Consider the following 22,729-nt stretch of genomic DNA (forward strand, 5'->3'; position numbering starts at 1 on the left):
CTCCGCACTTCCTTCAGGCTTGGCACCTCTAGTGGGATGCTGCCTTAATTTTTTTCACACTTGGTCAGTTAGAATGACAGTCCATCCACATTAAGGGGATCAGCCGACCACTAACGTTAGATGATAAGTATGGCACAGAGTCAAGAAGAAGGCATTTGCACAAACCAGCAGGCCTGTAATATTTTGTAAGCGTAATGTTGCCTTAATTTCATGGATTCTTTAAAGGAATGAGCCATAAGCGAGCCCGCTCATGATACAGAGCTGAAGTTTGTGTTGTGTTTTCTATTGTTAGTGCTGTGTGTTTGCTTACATAACGGATATAGTGTTGTTCGTCTGACACAATGACCCCTTCCCACGCCCAGAAAAGCGGGAAAGCTAAGCCTCTTCATTAGTGTGCATGAACTCGACTATAAGAAAATGATCCTTTAACAAGCCATGATAAGTACTTTTTAAAGCGCACGTAAACTCGATGCGATGACCTGGTGGAATGACCAGAGCATGTATAAACTTGACGTGATGGCCTTTTGTCATGCAAAACATTAAACCAATTGCACGCCGAAGCAGAGTGCAAACGCATGATGTGTGATAGCACACTGTCTATAAAACAGATTCAACAAAACAGACTGGAGAGCTAGTTGGCACTGCATATTTAGAGATTTTCTTACTGTGTCCTCACGTCTTCTGTCGTCTGGTGTCATTTCTGTGATTTTAACCTCGAGATAAACCGTCTCTGTTTTGCTTTGTGTTTCTCCACAATGTCACAGGAGCAAGTGACGAAGCCCGCACACGACTTCACTACCGCCCCCGCAAGCAACGCAAATCTGGATTGAGTACCGTCGAGATTCAACGCACCCTCGACGCTCGAGGGGGGGCTGCCAGGTATGGAGACTTCCATTGCGCACCAAACACAAAAGCAGTGGGTAGAACACAAAAGCCCTCCTGCACCCCCCCCCCCCATCCCTGCTGTGCGCCTGCCCAACTCCCCTTGAGCAATGACAGAAATTAAGCACCGACAGAATCATTGCCTTTTTCAAGTTACACTGCCAAGATCATTGTGTACATCATTGACAAGCTACAGTGCTAACCAGACGAGAACAGGCGAAAGAACAGTAGGGGTGTGCGAATATTCGAAATTTCGAATATTTTTCGAATAGTGTTTGCTATTCGATTCGATTTGCATTGGAATTTTACTATTTGAACTATTCGAACTTGCCAAAAACAAGAACAGTCACCGTTCGATTGAAAGTGACCCCTTCAGATTTTTAATATGCTTCACCTCATTACACTCTCGTATTGCGGCAAAGCTGTCTTTCAAGCTCCGTTACTGTCGAACTTTGCAAAGACACAGTTAACGTCTGATTGAAAGTGGTCCCTAGATTTTCAATATACTTCACCTCATTACACCCCGGTATTGCGGCAAAGCTTCCTTTTAAGCTCTGCTACGGTCGAACTTTGCCAAGACACAGTCAATGTCCGATTGTAAGTGGTCCCTAGATTTTCAATATGCTTGCCCTCATCACACCCCAGTATCGCGGCAAAGCTGCCTTTCAAGCTCCGTTACGGTCGAACTTTGCCAAGACACAGTCAACGTCCGATTGAAAGTGGTCCCTAGAATTTTTTAATATGCTTCACCTCATAACACACCGGTATTGCAGCAAAGCTGCCTTTCAAGATTTGCTGTGGTCGCAAATGCATCAACTCAAGAAAACGCTGGTTCCAACATGGAGATGAAAGATGTGGCAGAGGTGGGGGCTCAATTAATGCTGTTATGGACCTGAAATTTGGGCAGGAAGTTCGAAAAATTGGAAGCCGAAGCTTTTCAGCATCCAAAATTTCAGACGTTCTTATATATCGACGTCTACGAGGCAGATTTGGAACTCCGGACTTGAAGGGAGCACACCCTTGTCCGTCACATCAGTTGGGCTTCCACGGAAGTTAGAAGACGAGGAGAGGCTGAGGAAATGGCATTTTTGCCTATCACGTGTAAAGTGTTGTCGGCAACACTTTAGTTGCGCCAAATCATGTACATAAGTAGAATTTGACCTCTACATTGCCTCATTCTTGATAAGACAACTATGAAACACCACCCCGCCAGTGCTTCATCAACCTAGCGAAAAGAAACACTTTCATGTTGCTATCTCATAACAATATGCTTAGGAATCCTGTCTAACTTTCTTTTCTGCAATTTGGCTTCGAAGTATTAGAAAAATATTCTAGAAATATTCGAGAAATATTCGAAAAATATTTGATTCTATTTGCACTCACACTTCAATATTCGAATTCGCTTCGCACCCAAAATTTTGCTATTCGCACAGCTCTAAAGAACAGTGCTTGTGTCACTATCTTTTTTGCTCTGTCCTCGTCTATTTAGCGCTGTAGCTTGTCAATGAGAAATTACTCCCAACTTGCCCAAGTTTCTCTTCCACTGTCACATACAAGCCCTTCTAAATATTACTTTTATTGTATTTACTTAAATCATCACTGTTTGAACGTTCCTTTTTCTTATGCACGCTCCCCCTTATGTAATAATACCCCTACAGGGGCCTCTCAGGGTTAATAAATGATGATGGCGATACAGGAGGGCACGCAAGTCTGAACCAAGCAGCGGCGGCCCGACTCCGAGCAAACGACGCCCCGGCAGCAGTGGTGGAGGTGGTGGAGGACGGGCGGCGGTCGAGGAGGCTGTTCCCGAACGCTGCCCCGAGTGTGCCCTTGCCCTTGAACACTACAGCGACGAGGAGCTGGGCCTCTGCATTGTGCTGCTGGCCACGTTTGTGCACCGGCAGCCTGCCCTGGCTGCGCCCCTGCTGCCAGAGATTCTGCGACTGGTTGCCAAGTGCGTCCTTTTACAGCAGAAGCTGTTACGAGTTTACTACAGCAGCCGATTGTTGTGACGTAGTTGTCTGCCGCTGCCTGTGTCCATAACCGCTACCATGCACAAGAAGAAAAAAAATCCAGGATCGAGCGTGATTCTCAGGCCCTTTGTGTGGCATTGTACCATTCTACCACAGCCAAGCCGGTGCTTGAAACTTCTTCGCAAAATGACCCCATGCACGCGCCATGTCGGGCAAGGAGTCGCGTTAACAGATGTAATATAGCGTGGTAGAAGAGTAAAATAACAACAATGTATCACACAATGCGAATTGCACATTGAGTGGGTGGTTGAAGCTTCCCGCCCATTACAAATGGTGTAGACACGATTCTTCATCATCTTTAGCCGCAGCTTCGACAAAGTGCACATAATGCCTTCCAGATGTATAGCGGGTACCTCACTTCTCCGCAGAATGGTGAATAAGGGCATAGTGGGTACTTCCCTACTTCGCAAAACTATTGTGATATATGGCGTATCGGGTACCTTGCAACTGTACTTGTGTAAGTCACCACAAGAGAGTTTACAACGGGCCCTAGAAGGGCCGCTTCTTCAGCTTTCGCTGTGACTGTGCTACGTGTTCCGTGCAGGCCTGACGTTTTTTTGTCATGCCTAACAGCTGTGCTCCATTTGGCATGTGTTTCGAATTTATTGCAGTAAATGACTGTGGTATACAGGTTGTCTGAACAGGCATAGGTATCTCATACGGATTGGCCGACGTTTTGATAGGTGAACCTGTCTTCGTCAAAGGTGCCTCATCATCCTTGGCATGTTAGTTTTAGAAAGGTGAGTCAGTGATGTGACGTCATTGACTATACCTCTTCAAGCGTACTGCGCCAAGGATGATAAGGCGCCTTTGATGAAGATAGGTCCACCTAGTGAAACATCGGCTAGCTTGTTTGAGGCACTTGTTCCCGTTCAGACAACCTGTATACCACATTGTGTTTCCATCTGTCAGTTTCCACCTGTGCTTTGAATAAATGATTGTATAAGTCACAATTTGTTGCACATTCTGTAAAGAGAGGCCTTGTACCATTGTTGCAGTCTGGAGCTCCTACCAAATCAAACAATCAGGAGACAAACACTGCGTCAGCACTCCTATGAGCCATTAGAAGTTTTATCTTAACAATTACTGGTTATCTTAAAATAAGCATTGACATTGGTTAGCCAGCACAACTGGATCTTGCAGTAGATGTGCCTTAGCTAGCGCAGTCTAATCTTTAGTCTTTACTAGTAAAGTTTATCAGAGTTTACCTGTACTTTTTTTTCTTTTTCTTTTTTTGTTCACCAGGGTTGCTTCACAAGTATACTACCCATGGCAACATGAAAGGTGAGAAATGGTCAGCGACATGCATGTGCATGAGCTTTCGTTTCACGTACATTAGATAAGACATTATAATGCAACCACTTTGCAACTGCTTTGCTTGTAGTTTACACAGTTCCTCTTCACCACCTCATCATTCGTTGCGCAGCTGTCGTGCATGAAAACATTCCTGTTATCACATTCACGTAGTGACAAAATGAAAATTGATGTTCCCAAAATGTTCTTGTACACTGTATGTAATGCCCACAAAGAGCCTTTAGGGTGAACAAAACCAAGAAGAAACAGTAATTTTCTTCAAAATATTTTTGCGCAGTTAAGTGGTATAGTACAGTAGAACCCCGCTGATACGTTTTTGAAGGGACCGTAGGAAATAAACGTAAGAAACGGGAAACGTAAGAGCCGAAAAACAGGAAAAACGCCAAAATATTTAGTGGTACAGAATTTTATTTCAGTGCTTAACGAGCAGCACGAAAATTGGCGCGCTCAGCCGCGATCTAGTCGATGGATAGAAACGCGGAGCTGGGGACGGCCTCATTCACAGAAATGTAATCAACGTATGTGATTTTTTTAACACCAGCAGCTGTAGGCATGAAAGAACTAAGCACACGCAATCGCGACCAGCGCGGCGAGTCCGACCGCGAACCGCGCGCACGACCATGCGAGCTCCAACCAGCTCGAACTCCTCCCGTCCTCCGACAAATAACGATGATGATGAGTCTACGCCAACGCGATGGCAGACGTGAATGCCAATCTCGAAGGCCTTGCTTTCGCAAGCAATTACGTCATAGACGCCATGTTTGTGCAATACAAATCTCAAAGGCTATGCTTTTGTCAATAGTAAATGCCAATCTCGAAGGCCTTGCTTTCGCGAGCAACTACGTCATAGACGCCATGTTTGCAATTTGAATCTCGAAGGCCATGCTTTTGTTTGCATCAATTGAAGGATCTTGTTGCTTGCGCCTCTCATGCGGCTAATATTACAGTCAAACCAGGCCAAGCTGCGTGAAAATGCACCATGGCCGCTCTCTTCGGTAGTCACTCGGTCGGCTCCGAGCGCACTTCGCGACGTATCATACGGGAACGGTCCGACAGTTACGACGTAACAGCGGGGTTCCCAATACATTGTATCCTATGGGAGCTATGCCGGGACCGGCGCAAAACGACGTAACAGCCGGGAAAACGCAGCAGTGAGGAACGTAACAGCGGGGTTCTACTGTAGTTATGTTATATTAGACTGGCCACTGTATATCATCTTTGTGCGTAGTTTTCTGCTATTAAAGCAGAAAACTGTGCTCTTGTTTTGTGCTAACAGAGAGCATAAAGTTTTGGGATATGTTGGCTAATGCAAACAAAATTTGACAAGTTTGTCGGGCAGAAAGCATTCTAAAGAAGCCTTTGGCATCTTTACTATAGTGGCCAGACTTTTTTATGCAAATAGCATTCAACACAAGTTTGCCCCTCTTATCAGAATGTAGCACACAAAATACCTATCCTGCATGCCTTGTGTATTGCATGTGCCCCTGTTATTAGCGATTGTCTAGACAAAAAAAAGCTCAAGAATCAGCTGATTTTGCATACCACCGTATGGAAAGTAACACGCTTTTTGCTTGGGGGCTCATTTTTGTGTGAGTTTACAAGAATGCTTGCTTTTTAACAAAGTTGTACCAAAGCTGGCAGATTCATTCTGTTTCATGCTGATTTCAGGCCAGTACGCTTTACAACATGGCCATGCTTTTCTTTTCATGGCAGTACAATATTCAAAGCTTCGTTTGCCTCATTTTTGGTGCATTCTGCATTTCCCAAGGCTTTATTATTTTTTTTTTTCACAACAATTGCCTATACAAGAAGCATACTATAAGCCAAGCATATACTACGTTTGGCTAGATTTTTTGCATCTCTTCAATTATGTGCACGCGCGGTGAGTCAGCACCAATGTCACTGCATACCTCACAGCAATGTTCACCTGCCGGGCGGTTGCAAGAGCGTCGCACGCCAGTTCATTAGGTGCACCTTACACCAGCTCTCCACCAATGGAATCTTTCAGCAAATATTCACTGGTAACTTCGGTAAGTCCACGTGTTTCCTAAATGTTTTTACTTTAATGGAACTATTAATGGAATATACTACCTCTCTTTGACACTTTGCAGTGGCAGTAGCATGGTTCGTGCTAGCAGTCCATTTAACCTCATCGTTGTTGTTCTCGTTGTTGTTTTTGTCTACTGTTTATTTGTTGTCTACTTCTGGTGACACCAAGATTATGTGAATACCAGTGAAGTGTGTTTAATACAGTTCTGCACGCTCACTGAGATGATGACCAGTGAAGGCTCTTATCTATTTTAATTATGCACTGGCAAACCTGTTCTCTTTTACTTTCCACGCAAAATATTAAAGGGGCCCTGTGATACTTTTCAAAGTAACCATCCAATGGCTTCATTAAAGGAGTTTATTGCCTCACGAATCGACTGCCGCAAACATTTTTAGAATCCGACAAGTGCAAGCAGAGTTACAGAGATTTGTCGCACGCTGTAAGCATTTTCTCCTTCCGTCCCAGTGAGCGCACTGAAAGCTACGCGGGGTGAGGATGACAAGGGGGCAAGAAAGTACACCCATTTGTCCGCACGTATCATGACCTTGAGCACTTTCTGTTCTTTTCTTCTGAAACACTGCTTACTTTCCATGTGATCTAGGGTGCGTGCACGGGCACGTGGCGGCATCTTGCGGCGGCCGTGGTAACTATGCAGCTCACGGTGCTCAAATCAGCCAATGGCCATGGACTTTGGGGTTATGGGGCAGTCATTTGGGTTTAGGGCTTTGGTTATTTGGGTCGAGAGAAGAGGGAGCAATTTCTAGCTGACTTTGAGAATTAATGGTAAAGTCCAGGCCGTATGCTTCGCTATAACGTTTGGTTCGCTTGTTCTCGGGAGCCTAGACTATCATTCGGCAGCATTTTCTGACCATGCTGAAAAAGTGTTGCGGTGCCCTTTTAAGTATATCCATTATAAAAACTTGGCAGTGCAAACAAATGAGACAGAGAAAGAGCAGGACATAAACAAGCGCAGACTAAAACTTGGATTTATTCACAGAAGAAATATATGCCATAGAAAAAAGATCTCGCAATCTAAAATTGACACAGAGGGTGAACTGACACAATTATCAGTGTTTTTCTTTATAAAGAAAGGCGTCAGCAATCTCACAAATTTTCAAGTCAAGATTAGAATACAAAACAGAGCTGCGCAAAAATTCTGGTACGTAACTGCACTTTGTGCAAGTACTATTTCGGTTTGTGAAATGTATAATGTCCTTTTTTTTGTGTGTGTTTTCGATACCTTTAACCTTTGAACAACGCACTGTCCATTACTACTCCATACTGCAGATTCACTCACATTTTCCCTACTTCCCTTATAATTAGGGGTGTGCGAATATTCGAAAGTTTCGAATATTTGTCGAATATTACATTAGAAATATTCGTATTCGATTCGAAAATCGTGTATTCGAAAAGTTTCGAATATTCGATAACTTCGAATATTCGAAAAATTCGAATATGCGATTCGATTACCATGCATAAAATAACTCGTCTTCCACATTTCTGCTGCGTTCGTATAGCTAAAAACGTTGCCGAGAGGAGCGATAAACATCATAAGTACACGGAGGCACGATATCTGCCTGCGACTAGCGCCCAAATACGTATGATTTATTGCTGGTGCATCTCCGACGTGCAGCGCTGTTGGCGATCATGTAACCGTACATTTTCAATATTATGCGGCCGTAACGTGCCGCACTACCACTCGTTCACTATGCGGGACCACTTCTGAAGACAGTGACCCATGTGACTGGTGGCGGACTGTAGGCACCTTCAGATACCCCAGTCTGGCAAAGCTTTGCCCCATGTACGTACCTCCTTATACCAGCCACTTCTGTTCCAAGCGAGCGTGCCATTTCAGTGGCAGGGGGGGTGGGGAGGTGTTGTCTCTGTTAGAAGGGAGCGACTGCTGCCTGATCATGTGGAGCAACTCATATTTCTTCATGATAACATCTAGTCGTTACTTTCATTGTGCCGTGATATTTTCTTGCGTTGTGATGTGCATTGTGCTAGCCTGGACATTGCGTTCTGGCGATAGCAGTGTATGTTTTGTTGCCAGTCAGGCTGTTAATGTTTCTTTTTTTCAATCAGCTACATGTTAAATAATATATTGTTACTGTGGAGGCATTTTTCCTTTGATATTCTATATTCGATTCGATATTCGAAGGTGGATATTCGCATTCGATTCGTATTCGAAAAATTTGATATTCGCACACCCCTACTTATAATCGAACGTCTATAGACAGAGTACTAACTTTGGCCTCATCTATCTCAAGAAAGATACTTAAATAAGTCATATAAAACAAGCTCTGTCGTACCCACACTATTTCCACAACCTGCACGTAGACAGTCACCTTCGGCAAATTTCTTATAATTCCACATTCTCAGGCACTCTGGGTTCAGACATTGCCCTTTGAATTACCATTAAAATATTGCTTTCCAGTTTCATTCTTTGCACTCAATAGTTCCACATCTGTAGCTCTCTCTGCCATATGGGTTTCTGCTCATCATGAGCAGTTGTTCATGTTTTGTATATGTGCCCATATTAATTGCTACATATTACCAATAAGGGAAGCAAGCCTTAGTCAGACCAATTTTTGTGGCTTTTTGGGCCCCTGTCATCTTTGCCTTGTCCGGATGTGAAATTAAGTTTGAGGTTCATGCTTTCCTGTGGCACTACCACTAGTATGAAGGAATTTCTTGCGCTGTTCCCATCTCTAATGTTTAGTTTTACTTCTCGCTCTTTGCAACTGAAGTATCGCACTTCTTGGCTGTTACACTTGTCATGTTTTACTTACGGGCTATCTGTTTTCTTTTTCTCCATTCTGAATAGTCATAGCTCGATATAATTAATGTGGGTACATATATCGCATTATCAGTTAGTATATAACAAAGTAAACGGACAATAGTCTTGCCATTGATACAGTGTTGCTAATGTACGTTTATAACAAATTTTTACATATAATGAAACCATTTCACTCTCGGACACAACTTCGTTATAGTGCCATTTGACTGTACTGAAGTACCACTCTGCTTTCTCAATGTGCTGCACAGATGCAGATTTCTTCAAGGTAATGGCTGCCGCCCTGGCAGATTTTAATGAACTCAACCAAATGCAGCCCTTGATGATACTATTTGAGGTGAGCCATTGTTGTGCAACTAATACTACAGTACTAGCAGCAGTAAATCAGTAAACTCACTGTGAATGACTAACTTACAATTGATCCTAATGTAATGCCGCAGGGACATTTTTTTTTTTCTCTTACAATGATGTACAATTACAACAAAGTTTAGGAGATCTAATCTCACAAATGAGATATTAGTGCATATTCCCAGGTATGTTATAACAAATAAAATATGTTTGAGAAGGAGTGGCAGTATGTTATGATGTATATATGCAGTAGTCTTACGGGCAATATTTTACTTAGTACTTATTTTCTGTTTTAGGAGCTCACTGAACGCAAGCATGTGGCTGGAGAGCAGCTGCTGCAGGTACGTGATACCTTCGCTTGTGACATACGCCCACAGTTGTCGTTATTTTCACCAAGGTAACATTGTTTTATACTGTTTGCGGAGGCTTTTACATGTTTTTTTTAGCAGTCATAAACATCACAAGCTGCAAGATTGTACTGTCCTACTCTTACTCAAGTTTGTTGATGGGAGGAGATCCTTGTTCAGACTCGAGTATTACACAATTTTACAGCGAAAGCTGTTATCAGATCACAACAGCAGTGGGGTAATTGTCCACCGCCGGTGTCCGTGACCACTATCGCGCGGAATAAGAAAAAAAAATGAAACGAGAATAAAATTTCTAGGCATCAACCTTGGCGACACATACCACCGGTGGTGCGTGTTATTATTTGCTTCCGCCCACCACCTACCTAACCATTGGTAATCAGCCACTCTGTGCTCTCGGCCACGGCTCAGTTGGCAGTGATGGTGTTTGGTGCCCTATATATATTACAGGGAAAGCTGTTATGGAATCACAGCAAGAGCCGATTTTGGCGCCATAGTTGACCGCTGCCCCTGCCCGTACCCGCGCTCGCGTGAAATAAGAAAAACTGAAGATAGAAACAAATTCTAGGAAAGGATGGGATTTGAAGCCGGGCCCCGCTGCATGGCTGTCAACTATTCTACCACAGGGCCATGCTAGTGCTTGAAACTTCTCGCAACAATGCACTATACAGTTCTCATGTTGGGTAAGCAATCGTGTTAACATATGTGATATGGCGTTGTATCAGAAGTAACAACCAGGCGTCACACAATGTGAATTGCGCAAAGAGTGACCGGGTCGTTCATTGCTTCCAACCTATTACAAAAGGTTCAGCCATAATTCTTCATCGCCTTCAGCCACTGCACAAAGTGCACATAATGCCTTACATATGTGTAGCGGGTACCACGCTTCTCCGCAGAATGACGAATAATGGCATAGTGGGTGCTGCCCTACTTCATGAAAGTTACGGTGGTTTATAGCGTAATGGGTACCTTGCATGCGTACTTGTATTAGTTTACCCAAGAGAGCCTACAATGGGCTCTAGAAAGGCTGCTCTTCCAGCTTTCGCTGTGACTGTGCTGCGTCTTCCACGCAGACCTGGCGATATTTTTCTTTACCTGGTTCTTGTTTACTTGGACGCAGAATGGAAATTCTAGATTATTACAAAAAATGACAATCTCATCAAGACTTTGGCAGTAGTGTCACTACCAGGCCCGCTTGTGTTATACTGCAAAGCAAGAGGTATTGCTTGATGCCCTTCAGAATAAGAGCATTTTGATCTGATTGGGTGCAACATTTCATGTTTCCAGGAGAGTTTCTTCGTGAGAGTCTATTTGTCAACATGCAGTTACAAAATGTAGTGGGTATATACTCTGAAAAAGGCACTGTAAGCGGAACAATTGTTGGCCTCAACTTCCAGGCTCTACCAGTTGGTTCTAACATTGTCGCAACTGCCACCACCAGTAGCATGCAACATTAAGTTCAATCAAATGGCAAATAGGGCAACTTGGCCTTCAGAAGCATTGACCGTTGGGCCAGTTGGTGCATCACTGCGAAATCGTTGAGCGAAACAAAACACAGTACAGGAAAAAAAAATGTTGTCTATCCTATCCACAACGTTTCTTCCTATACTATGTCTTGTTTCGCTCAATGATTTCACAAAGTTAGGCCTTTGTTTGTTTGTGTCTTCCATAACTAATGAATGAGTGACGTTGAGCTGGTGTGCACGGCCGTGCAGGTGCTGGGCAATGTGGCCACCTACCTGGAGTGCCTGACTCCCGAGGGGAATGCGCTCCTGTGGACCGCTTTCTTGCCACAGCTGGACGCTCTGCTTAGAAAGCTGCTGCTGTCCCTGCCACCCGCCACACCTCCCTCATCTTCCGGGGGCAGTGGTGGGGGCAGTGCTGCCCCCGGCGCGGCTCCCCTGGGCACCCCCCTGGAGCCCCTGCTCAGGCTGCTTCTCTGCGTGCTGCGCGTCCCCACAGTCAACACCTGCAAGGTGTGTTACAAACCCCAACCACACATTTTATTGTAGCATGCCAGGGCTGGCTGCAGTTAACATTCCAAGCCTTGCAACGATTGCTGGCATAAAGTCATTTGTCATCAGAACTGCAAGGGACTGGAATCACTTACCCGCCTACATAACGAATATCCAAGAGCTTTTACGCAATCCAAGAGGAAATCCAATCCAAGAGCTCTTAAGGATGTGTTATCAAGCTTGCAGTGTAGGAAAAAAAAAGAACAAAAAGCGGACTCTGCATAATGGTTACTTTGTGTTTTTTGTGTATTTGTGCTTTTTTCTCACTGCTCCCACCTTGCAACAATATGTAATCTATTGTGTTAGAGCATTTTCATTTTCCTGTGTATTACCCTTCCCTCTGCAATTTATTGGTACCCAGAGCATACTATACTGTGTCAATCAATGAATCAATCAATCATTCAATAAATCAATCAATCAATCAATCAATCAATCAATCAATCAATCAATCAATCAATCAATCAATCAATCAATCAATCAATCAATCAATCAATCAACACGGCCTGTTCTCTGTTTCAGTCTATTTTGGACCCATTCTCGAAGATCCTTAGCTACGCCATCCAGCACTCTCTCATCCAGTACCAGCAACTCCTGGAACTTTGCCACCTATGTAACCGCAACATGTCCAGGGTGAGCATTTATCGTATGCGAACCCTTACAGCTGCAGAGTTAATTAAATAAGTAATGAGAAAAGCATAGTAAATCTTTATCAGCCTACTAAAGTATGCAATGGTGAAGCGATTAAACTGCCGTCTCAACAATACTAACAAACCTTCTCCCTCTTTTTTTCCTCACTAGGAAAGAGATAAGCTGGTCTTCACACGAACAGTAGTTTTCGAGCTCGTGCAGGCGCTCAAATTCAAGTCTGCCATTCCAGATGAGAACTTGCTCGTTCTTGTGCAGGTAAATAGTTTACTTTCTTCGCACTTCCACACTTCTTTTTCTCGGTATCAGTTCGGTAATGTGCATGGACGTAACGTTTTCGCTTACAGTTTGTGCTTCAAGATACCGGTGGCGTCCTATGTCCAAACGTGATTGTCGAAGACCTTCTACTTCCCCAAGATCTTCAGAATACCGTGAGTATTAATATTGATGCCTCTTGGTATCAGATGGTCTATAGATGCCTTGTCTTTCTTTTTAAACTTTATCCTCGCAGTACAACACAGGAGCAAGTGAATGCATGCGCCAAAATCTCAACGAGGTGCTGGAATTTGTGGCTGACGTTCATGCTCTCATACGTATCAAGGTGAGGCACCACTGTGGCAGTCTGGTTTATTTTTTTAACCACTGTAAACCTGTGGCAGTCTAGCAGTTGTTACAAAAAGACTTTGAGGCCAAAGAATGCAAAAGTTGAAAAAAAAGGAACATAGACTGCACACGTTACAAGCTCATTCCTTTTCAGTGGCTCTAATTCTGTTTGTTTTTCTTCATCTTTTGTCATTCTTATTCGGTAAGCTTTTATGATGATACAAGACCAACTAGACCACCTATCCTTCCTATTGCAGTCTATCAGTCGTGGCCCAAAGTCAAGAGAGCAATTATTAAACCTCTTTTGCTCCCTTTGAACGTGGTGCAGAGCAACTTCCATGGCACGGCGAGTCGTCTGAACGAGGAGACCTTGGGAGGACAGGTGAAAGCGGGCATGGCCCAATACCTGGCCTTAGAGATCACACGGGGAAATGGCAGGGACAACCGCGCAATCGGGAAGTACCTGCCATGGCTGTACCACCCGCCATCTTCACTGCAGCAAGGGTACGTGTTGTGTCGCGGGCTTTCGCTCGTTTCAATATGTCGTGCAGCGTAGCGCCTCTACTGGCCGACTTGTGAAACTGTGTGTACAGTTATAATCGTGCATTTTTGGGCTCGTTGATACGACAAACATACAAAAACAAGTGATTCGTTAAGAATTATGGAAATAATAAGAGACGCGAAGCAAGAAGAGACGTGAACACCTTTCCTGTCCACACCTCTTCTTCTTTCCCTACCGCTTCGACATTCTTCTTCATATGAACCCTACAATGTCAACTTATGGCATTTCGTATAACTAACTGTTTTCATCATAAAAACTCAGCTGCTGCTGCTCAGGGAACTTTGTCCTCGTCAGCAGGGTGATGGTACCACGGGCACCTTAGAGAGAACTGTCTAGGCCAATGTGTTTTTTTTTCTTTACCACCTTTTATAATTATGCTCTTTTATGTCAAGCATTTTTCATAGAAAGCAGTGAAATTAAAGTTTAACCTCGGTGCTTTACATATTTGCGTTGAAGCTAGATTTTGTTTAATAAGAGCTTTTATCGTGTAAGAAGCACTGAGGGATTATGCGCGAAGCAGTATTAGTGCATATTACTGGACTAGAGTACTTTTTTTTTATTCACAATACTGTTGGCCATACGGCCGTTACAGATTGGGCTGTAAGGCTTCACAACAACAAAGTGGGTATTACAATACAAATTACATCAATACAATAACAAACATGAAAATACAAGTAACTATACTCATAATTTAAACAGTAGTTATCAAAATATGAACCAAATATTACAAAGGCAAGTCCTTCAGTCAAAAGAAATAACAAATGGTACTTAAACAGCAACATGAGTTGCTTATGATGCAGCCAATGCATGCGGCGTCACAAGAAAAGGGGAAAAAGGGTTGGGACATGGTCATAGAAAACGAGAAGCAGCGCAGACCACAGGACAATAGGACAGAGACGGACGAAGCACTGACTTAGTCACATAAGTAAGTGAGCATTTAGTTCGTCTCCATCCTGTGGTTTTCACTGTTTCTCATTTTCTATGGGCATATTGCTGGGGTGAGTCCGGGTCGCCGTAAGGTCAACCAACCACTGAAAGCAATAAAGTGATGGGCATCTCACACAGCCCCAAGGAGTTCATCGACTGCGTAGCCCACATCCGCCTACTATCGTGGCTCCTGGTCGGAGCGCTGATGCACAGCGCCCTCCTCGGCAACACTGCAAACCTTGTGTGCCAGCCTATACCACTGGAAGCCAATGGCCACATAGCCGACCACATCCAAGTCATCCTCGCTGGATTTGCTGAGCAGTCCAAGGCAAGGATGGCAGTGCAGCATCTAGTGTGAAAGAATTGAAGGAGAAATCAGGTTTTGTTTCATGCACATTAATAAAAGACTGGTATTCATGACGTTTAACTTAAGAAAAACTATGAATGTGATGCGATATGAAATTTGAGGTGTGTGCACAATTAAATATTTATATCTGCTAAACATATTCGGAAGCTCCACTTCTTTCATGCGGTCTGCAGGCCAGAGAATATTGATTCAAATGTTACATAAATACAGTAGCTTGTGTGCATATTTTTGTCGGCTTTTTCACGCACAGGCTTATGATGTGACAAAATTCGCTATCGGCAGAACCCTTGCTTGATACACTGTCCTGCATATGCACGTCTTTCATATAAAAGTAACTACAACTTATGTCTTTTCTTTCAGGCTTCTGTTCTACACATGTCATCACTGTTTCACGCATTCATCCTCTGTCAGGTAAGTGTAGTTTTAACATTCGCAGGTTTCGTGTTTAATTTCATTTTTATTTCCTCAAAGACCTCTAAGGGGGTATTGCATAAGGGGTGGGTTTTTACATGAAACAGTGCTGTTGTCACAATGATTGATGTGAAGTTACATTTGAAATATGCTATGCATGAAGTTTGGTGGGCAGGTGATAGTGGCAATGTTGTAAGAAATGTCGTTTCATTCTGTCGCTGCTCTGTGAAAAAAAAATCCAGCAGAAAATTTTTTTGTATGGGTGCGAAGAGGCGGGGGTAGCTCGTAGTGCATGACCAGCGCAACGAGGTATGTTAGCTGCAAGTGTAGTACAAGGGGCACGATTAAGTGGTGACAGGTCTGCAAAATTGTCACAAGGGTGACAATTTTGTAGAACTAAGGTTAGGGCAGCCGTAAAATAACGAAAATATTAAAAATGGCGAGGACATTAGGTTAAAATACTCAAAGGAGCCCTCACAGGCATTTCACATTGGCTGACACAGGTCGCCTTTGGGGTGAAAGCCAGTAGATTCAGCAGTATGCCAACATTGCAACGGAGTGTAAAATTGGGCAAGTTGATTGCCCATTATTGCAACAAGCTGTGCAAATGGGGTGTCAACGCAAAGTAGAGTGGTACAGTACAGAGAAAAGACAATAGGCCTGCTTGTTGTCAGTTCAGTGCCTGTCCTATGTACTTCTCCATCTTGCATTGCCGTCCCACTTGCGCTGCTTGTCGCAACGTCAACACTCGATGAGTTATTCCGCGTATTGAGGCCCCATGTAGGTAGGAAATAGTGCTTCACGATGAGATAAAACTTGTAGTCACAAACTGGCATCACTACTGTTGCCATTTCAGCATCAAGAAAGTTCCAAAAGAAAGGGTTGGCCATTGGTAACCACAATTGCCTTTACTGTTAAAGGGGCCCTGCAACACTTTTCGAGCATGCTCAAAAAGCGCTGCCGATCGGTAGTCGAGGCTCCCGAGAACACGCGAGCCAAATATTATAGCGATGCGCACGGCCTGGAATTTACAATAAATTCTCAAAGTCAGCTGAAAATCGCTCCCTCTTCTCTCGACAAATGATGTATTAGTCCGCAAAATATGACGCGATTGTCGGCAGTTCCACCATTGGCTGATGTTATAATCACGATAACACCCTCATTATTACTTTCGTTGTTAATTTTGCGTTCAATAAGTAGATAATATGTATGTTTATATTATGTTATCGCGTTAAAAACACCGAACAAACATTAATATTAGCACTTCCGGTCTCACCGACAGCTCGTCTGCTCGTAGTTGCGTAGTTCCGTTTTCTTCGCCATGCGCAGTGCCGAAAACGTGAATATTTCTGTGCTTTTGACCATCGCCGGTTGCCGTTGAGAGTGGCAGCCATTCGAGTGTTGCCTCGTCAGCTGAGAACTGCATCGTCGGCACGTTCTCACGACCGACCGAGGCACGGGCGCAGCGTGTCTCCGATAACAATGCTGGCGTCCGGTAATGGCGGCGCTTTGGGGTCGTCTGCCAGTGCCGTCTTACGAGGCGGTGTATCGGAGTATGGGCCGAAACCGATCTCAGCTGTCATTCATTCCAAACGAGCGCGCACGTTTGCTTCCATGGTTGGCAGAGCGATGAAAACACTACGGCGTTCGAGGTGCACACCCAACATTACCAAACCGACGCGCAGTTTTCAAGCACGCGCGATACACAGCGCGATCGACTCCGCTCGACGAGAACGACGCAAGCCGACCGGAAGTGGCGGCACAGACCACGTGGTTGCGCCGAGACGCCAGAGAGAAAAAAAATGAAAAAAATGCCGCCGGCGCTGACGTCGCCTCCTCGCACCTCTGCCCTCCTTCCCTCCCCTCACGCCGCGCGCAGCTTTCCGCGCGCTCGCTGCGTTGAGTTGAGAGAGAAAGCTGCGGAACGTGATCTCTATAATTTGGTAACACCACTTAGACTTGACGGATTCGAAAAATTTTTGCGGCATATGGCTCGTGAAGAGTCATACGTCAATAATGGGACTATTCCAATATAACTAAGAGAGGTGTTGCAGGGCCCCTTTAAGGCGAAAGCCGTTAATGTCTCGTACTTGCAGTGTCCGTCCGCTCGTCCGTGCCCTGGCACGGTGCCAGCTGTGGCCTCTACCCCTCACACTCCCTCAGCAATCGCGTGATGGCACAGCGGTGCATAGCAACGTGTTGATGGCATTCATCCGTCAGCATGCAACAGTTGCGCGTTGCTCCTTCCAACGCGCGTTGCGCAACGCGGCATCGGCATCCAGAGGCGGCGTCCGTCCATCAACGCGCAACTCTTCCGCAACGTGGCGGCAGAGTCGAATGGCCACAGGCTTTCGCCGAACACACTTTAGAACTTACAAAGTGTCCTTCAATTTTTTTCTGTATCAGGTATGAGGCAATGAGTGACCACAAACACCAACCTAAGAGCCATAGTACTGTATGACCTATAGCCATCAATGATCATGGATAGATTCAGTTGGTAATTTCTTCCAGAAATTAAGAACATAGAATGTGTCAGAGACTGTCAGTGTATTTCGCTACGTCAGCTTGCCACTGCTTTTTATTGCCCCACAGCATCAGTTTCCTTTGTTAATATGTGTGCACGCAAGGTTGTATGCTTAGTTTCTGGATTCCCATTTAGCCTATTTGAATTCCTCACTGACCCGGTGGTACAATAGTTACAGTTCTCGGCTGCTGACCCGAAGGTCACGGGTTCGATCCCGGCCGTAGCGGTCATGTTTCAATGGAGGTGAAATGCTAGAGGCCCATGTGCTTAGATATAGGTGCACGTTAAAGAACTCACAGGCGGATGAAATTTCTAGAGCCCTCCACTACAGCGTGCCTCACAATCATATCTTAGTTTTGGCACATGAAAACCCAGATATTATTATTATTATTTGAATCCCTCAGTCATATGTGCAATTATCAGGTGAATTGGCATGGAGAACGTATTGTGATATGCAGGGACGTGCTGGTCTGCATCACAAGTGAAAGGGACACTAAAGAGCAAAACGATTTTTCTCATATTAGTAAAGTACTCTTTCACGATACCAAAAACGCCACACTTGCTGCGAGAAGACGCTTAGTAAGCGAGAAAACGCGCAAAAACAAAATGTAAGTGGCGACGCCACCTTGAAGTTTCCGCACCATTCGCCGTGACGTCACATGTTTTGACGGCGCCTACTAGGGACTACATAGTTCCTAATCGGTAAAAATGAAGTACACTGTCCTCTGAGGGGGCCATAGACTCAACATATCAAGTTTGGGGCAATTTTGTTGAGCCAATGGCACCAAAATACAATAAATACACTTTGAAATCCGTGACGTCACACAGGGAGATTTCGATGCGAAATTTAAAAATTAACTGCAATAAGGTACGCATTTGGGCTGGTTGGTTCATGATTAACTGTAGAAACAGCGCTAAAACACGGGACGAACGAGGAAAGGACACAAACAACGGACACAATCAGCGCCGTTGTTTGTGTCCTTTCCTCGTTCGTCCCGTGTTTTAGCGCTGTTTCTACAGTTAAAAATTAAACTTTGAACTTGATTTTCTCCTCTATTAATAAACCTATGATGGCGAAATTAACGGCATTAGAGTTCTCAGAGCATAATTTGTGGATCTAAACCGATTCATTGTTTCTCTTTAGTGTCCCTCGAAGTAGCTGCTAGTAATTTGCCAACTGCAGCTGGCAATGTCTCAGTGCGTGTGTTTTTATCGATTGGCGGTGAATTTTCACGCAGCTGTGGACCATGTACTGTGAGCACATGGTGTCACTGAACCCTCCGGGCAGTGAACAGAGCCAACTCTGCACGCTGACCTTGACAGACTTCTGGATCAAGATCACCCCGGGCATCCTTCAACTCGTGTGCCATTCCAAAGTGGCAAGTACTTTTTCCGCAATGTTCGCACTGCGCAGGAATTTCTACTGCATGCCGTAATTGTGAGGTGCAATACCAAAGTCATGGCTGCGTATCGTGTCTAAACCTTTTCTGACAGCAAACAGAACTCTCAGAGTTGCGGAGAACTTAGCGGATGATGCATAATTTAGGTGAGAAAGTGTGGCTAACTAAACCAGTGTACACACAAACCTCATTATAACAAAGTAACATATGCCACGAAAATAACTTTGTTATATCCGAAAATTCGTTATAAACGTTTTGTAACACATTCTATGGAAAGACTATTCATTTACTTCGTTGTAACCGTTAATTCGTTATATCTGAGTTTGTTATATCGATGTTTGAGTGTAGTGCACCGTAGTACACATCATATCCCTGCTGTTTAGAACGGAGCTGTTTGAGAAGAGGGCCCTGGCACATCTTGATGGCTGTAACCAAGAGCCGCGAGTTATTATTTTATTTGGCCGTACTTCTAAATTAGGCAACAGATCAATTAAAAATTTATGTGCTGTAGGGTTACTGGTTGCTGTTCCAACCATATAAGGGTCATGTTTTCATACGCCTATTGTCGTTTTCATTTTCCAGTCTTTTTGACGTAAGTCATTGGCTGGCATTTTGCTAGGCCTTTGTTTACTCCTCTGTTGGACACTTGCTGCAATTAACGATAAAAAAATTAATAGAATAGAAGAAAAGGAATCCTTACATTACTCAGCCCCTAGTTAGGCTTTGTAATTTTGCATCATTCGACCTTTCCTCTGATATTTTTTTCTCTTCATATCATTTGAAAGGTTACCTGCCTGACTTTGCTGCACTACATATAGTGAAGCAAAGCTGTGTTTTGGGTTTTTCTGTGTGACTTCTGTGCTCAGAATTTCACTATAGTGAAATTCTGTGCGCAGAGGTCACACAGAAGTTCTGACGCAACAGCTGTTATGATTAGCGTCTTGCTTGTTCGATTTCTGCGAATAGCCAAGTTGCATACCAGAAGCAGCTTGTGACAGCATCATTCTAATGGAGGTTATGAAGTCTAAAGAGTGCAAGTGAGTGGATGAAGTTTTACACAAAGGTATCCTGCCCAAGTGTGCAAGCGCCAGCAAATGCTACACAGCACTCAACATTCGTAGTGAGGGCTGGTATCACACACAATTTCTTGCATTTCAGGAAAGCTGCCTCACAGTTTTTGCAACTCTTCTGTTGTGTCGTAGCGCCGAACTCACTAGCTCCCTAAACACACGGCGAGGGCTTTATTTGCATGCGGTGTTAAAGCGGGCAAGTGTCCGACTATCTACTGCTTCACGCTTCAGCACGCACTCCCCGGCTTCCCACTGGCTTGTGTGTATCTCGCTTCGATGGTGACCGTCTGTGTTCTGCTTTTCTTCCTCTCTGCTTACTCGCTTCCCCTCCTGGATGCTTGCAGGAAGGCCATTCTCAGGTGTGCACGCCGTATTTTTTGTCTCGCTCTAGGTGTTTTTAGTAGGGATGAGCGAATATTAGGGCGCTTCGAATATTCAAATGAATATCAGAGTATTTGAATCCACTTCAACGCGAATTTAGATTATTCGAAATGAACGAATATATGTGTATTTGAGCACGTATAACCCCCTGTAAAAGTGGTTTCACTGCAGCGTGGGGATGCTATGCTAGAAAACAACAATTCAGGAGAAATTTGCACTGCCGCGAAGCCACGCTGAGGTTAAACGTACAAATTACCTTCACCTCATTTAGTTATTCTTTTTAAGTTTAAGAGCATTTTATATGGGTTAATATGCACTAAGTATAGTAATTATTTAAATTTAACATATTGTACCAGTTATAACTTACACCCTACTTCTATACAAATCTTGCTAATATTCAAAGTTGCTTCCACTTCACTTGCGAACCAAAAAAGTGACATTCACACTTGCCTACTTCCAATTCTTAAAAATATTGGGCAAATTAGATGGGTCATGTCAGAAATGCTCATTTTTGCTAATAATATGTGATATATACTATTTGAGCTATTCGATTCAAAATTATTCGCTTCGAATTCGCTTTGATCCTCAAACTTGCCATTCGCCCATCCCTAGTTTTTAAATTTGTGCCTTCTTTCGTCTTGTGTGCTTTGTGCGATGTGGGAGCACAGCCATTGCTGCACTGCCATGGTTTAGAGAGAATTGAGCTAATGGACATAAAAAATTTTATAATCTACCTAAGCTGCATGGCATTCACGTGACAGTATGACTGCCGAGCTGGATCAAAAGCACATGACATGTCACCGAAAAGGTGGCTGATGTCCTGTTGTGATAAAGCAGTTCTCAATGTGAGCTGTCATCAATACACTTACAGATAGAAACAGGATTGCGGATTGAAACACGTTTACGGATTGAAATGCGACATTAAAACTTTTAGTAAAATGACTGGTGTGCACAGTTGCTTGAGATAAACATGTCATGTCGCTACAAATTTGGCCACTAGAGGTAATGCCGGCCCTGATGCTGTTGTTTGAGTCGAAATCGCGCCTATATGACACGAACTGAAGACGGTGGCAATAAAAGTATGCGCATTGCTTAGCCCTAAATTGTCGCGTTTCAATTCACGCGTACTGCACATAGAGCGCATTATTCACAACTGCACTGCTGTGAGGTTACCAGAAGCAGCTTCAGTGTGTCAGAGGTCCAAAGAAAAATGTTTGTAGAGCGAGGGTCTATCAAAAAACTCATTGGTCGTGACATCAGTTTGCCTGCGCTTAGGTGAACATAGACCAAGTCTAAGAGAAGGCCACTACTGGTGGTTAGTGTTTGCGTCAACATCAGTGTAACAGATTCATACTAGTCACACGAATGCCATTGGAAGAAGAGGAGTCGAAGGGAAAGAGATTCAGTATCATTAGCTGAATGTCAATAGCTCATGTGATGATCCAAGGATATCCACATATGCGTAGTAACCCTCTGCCAAGATCTTCCTACATAAAAGAAACGTTCATTATCTTCAATGCACATGTAACATTATTTAAAAGCCAAATAAAGTGGGCAGCTTACATATAAGGCAGAGACTGAGATGTCATGACAGCTTTCGGTTTGCCTGTAGCAGGTTCTCAAAGCCATCAAATCCCAATATGCATTGGTATTTTTTTCATTCACAAGCATCATGGTTGCATGTTTATCTATATGTCAAAATTGAATTTTCACATCAAGTTCCTAAGTTTGAACAAATGTAATTAAATTTTCATGTAAAGCTTTCAATATTTGCATGTTTAATCAAATGTACACAATACCCTGTGGTATTTTTTTAGTAACGGTCACACTTACTTTCGTGAATGTTACTTTCCATCCAACAAGAAATATGTGTTTGTGACATTGACAAACATTTACATAAGCGCTAGTACACACTTAAAATAGCTCCCTCCCATATATTTTTCTTTCCAGCTGGCAGAAATGGTGAGCCTGCATTTTTTGAGCTTGATGGAAGCATTGCTGGAATGCAACTCGACAGTCCTTGCAAGGGTAAGCA

General features: G+C 43.8%; 1 protein-coding gene across 2 annotated transcripts in view; it reads left to right on the forward strand.

The window, feature by feature from the left end:
• Positions 1-22,729, forward strand: part of LOC119373864 (protein unc-79 homolog) — an 84,233-nt gene that overhangs the window by 58,439 nt on the left and 3,065 nt on the right. Inside the window, exons 41-57 of one of the 2 annotated variants that reach the window (XM_049420271.1) lie at positions 765-879; positions 2,579-2,836; positions 4,161-4,199; positions 6,147-6,259; positions 9,328-9,413; positions 9,721-9,765; positions 11,505-11,765; positions 12,324-12,434; positions 12,603-12,707; positions 12,797-12,880; positions 12,961-13,050; positions 13,381-13,556; positions 14,680-14,869; positions 15,269-15,319; positions 19,082-19,226; positions 20,662-20,672; positions 22,645-22,722. In XM_049420271.1, the coding sequence (XP_049276228.1) occupies positions 765-879; positions 2,579-2,836; positions 4,161-4,199; positions 6,147-6,259; positions 9,328-9,413; positions 9,721-9,765; positions 11,505-11,765; positions 12,324-12,434; positions 12,603-12,707; positions 12,797-12,880; positions 12,961-13,050; positions 13,381-13,556; positions 14,680-14,869; positions 15,269-15,319; positions 19,082-19,226; positions 20,662-20,672; positions 22,645-22,722 (1,958 nt within the window). The remainder of the gene's footprint in view (positions 1-764; positions 880-2,578; positions 2,837-4,160; positions 4,200-6,146; positions 6,260-9,327; positions 9,414-9,720; positions 9,766-11,504; positions 11,766-12,323; positions 12,435-12,602; positions 12,708-12,796; positions 12,881-12,960; positions 13,051-13,380; positions 13,557-14,679; positions 14,870-15,268; positions 15,320-19,081; positions 19,227-20,661; positions 20,673-22,644; positions 22,723-22,729) is intronic. The other variant, XM_037643931.2, reaches the window with a different exon arrangement.

Source organism: Rhipicephalus sanguineus, chromosome 11 (genome assembly GCF_013339695.2).
Source record: "Rhipicephalus sanguineus isolate Rsan-2018 chromosome 11, BIME_Rsan_1.4, whole genome shotgun sequence".
NCBI classification, from domain to species: domain Eukaryota; kingdom Metazoa; phylum Arthropoda; class Arachnida; order Ixodida; family Ixodidae; genus Rhipicephalus; species Rhipicephalus sanguineus.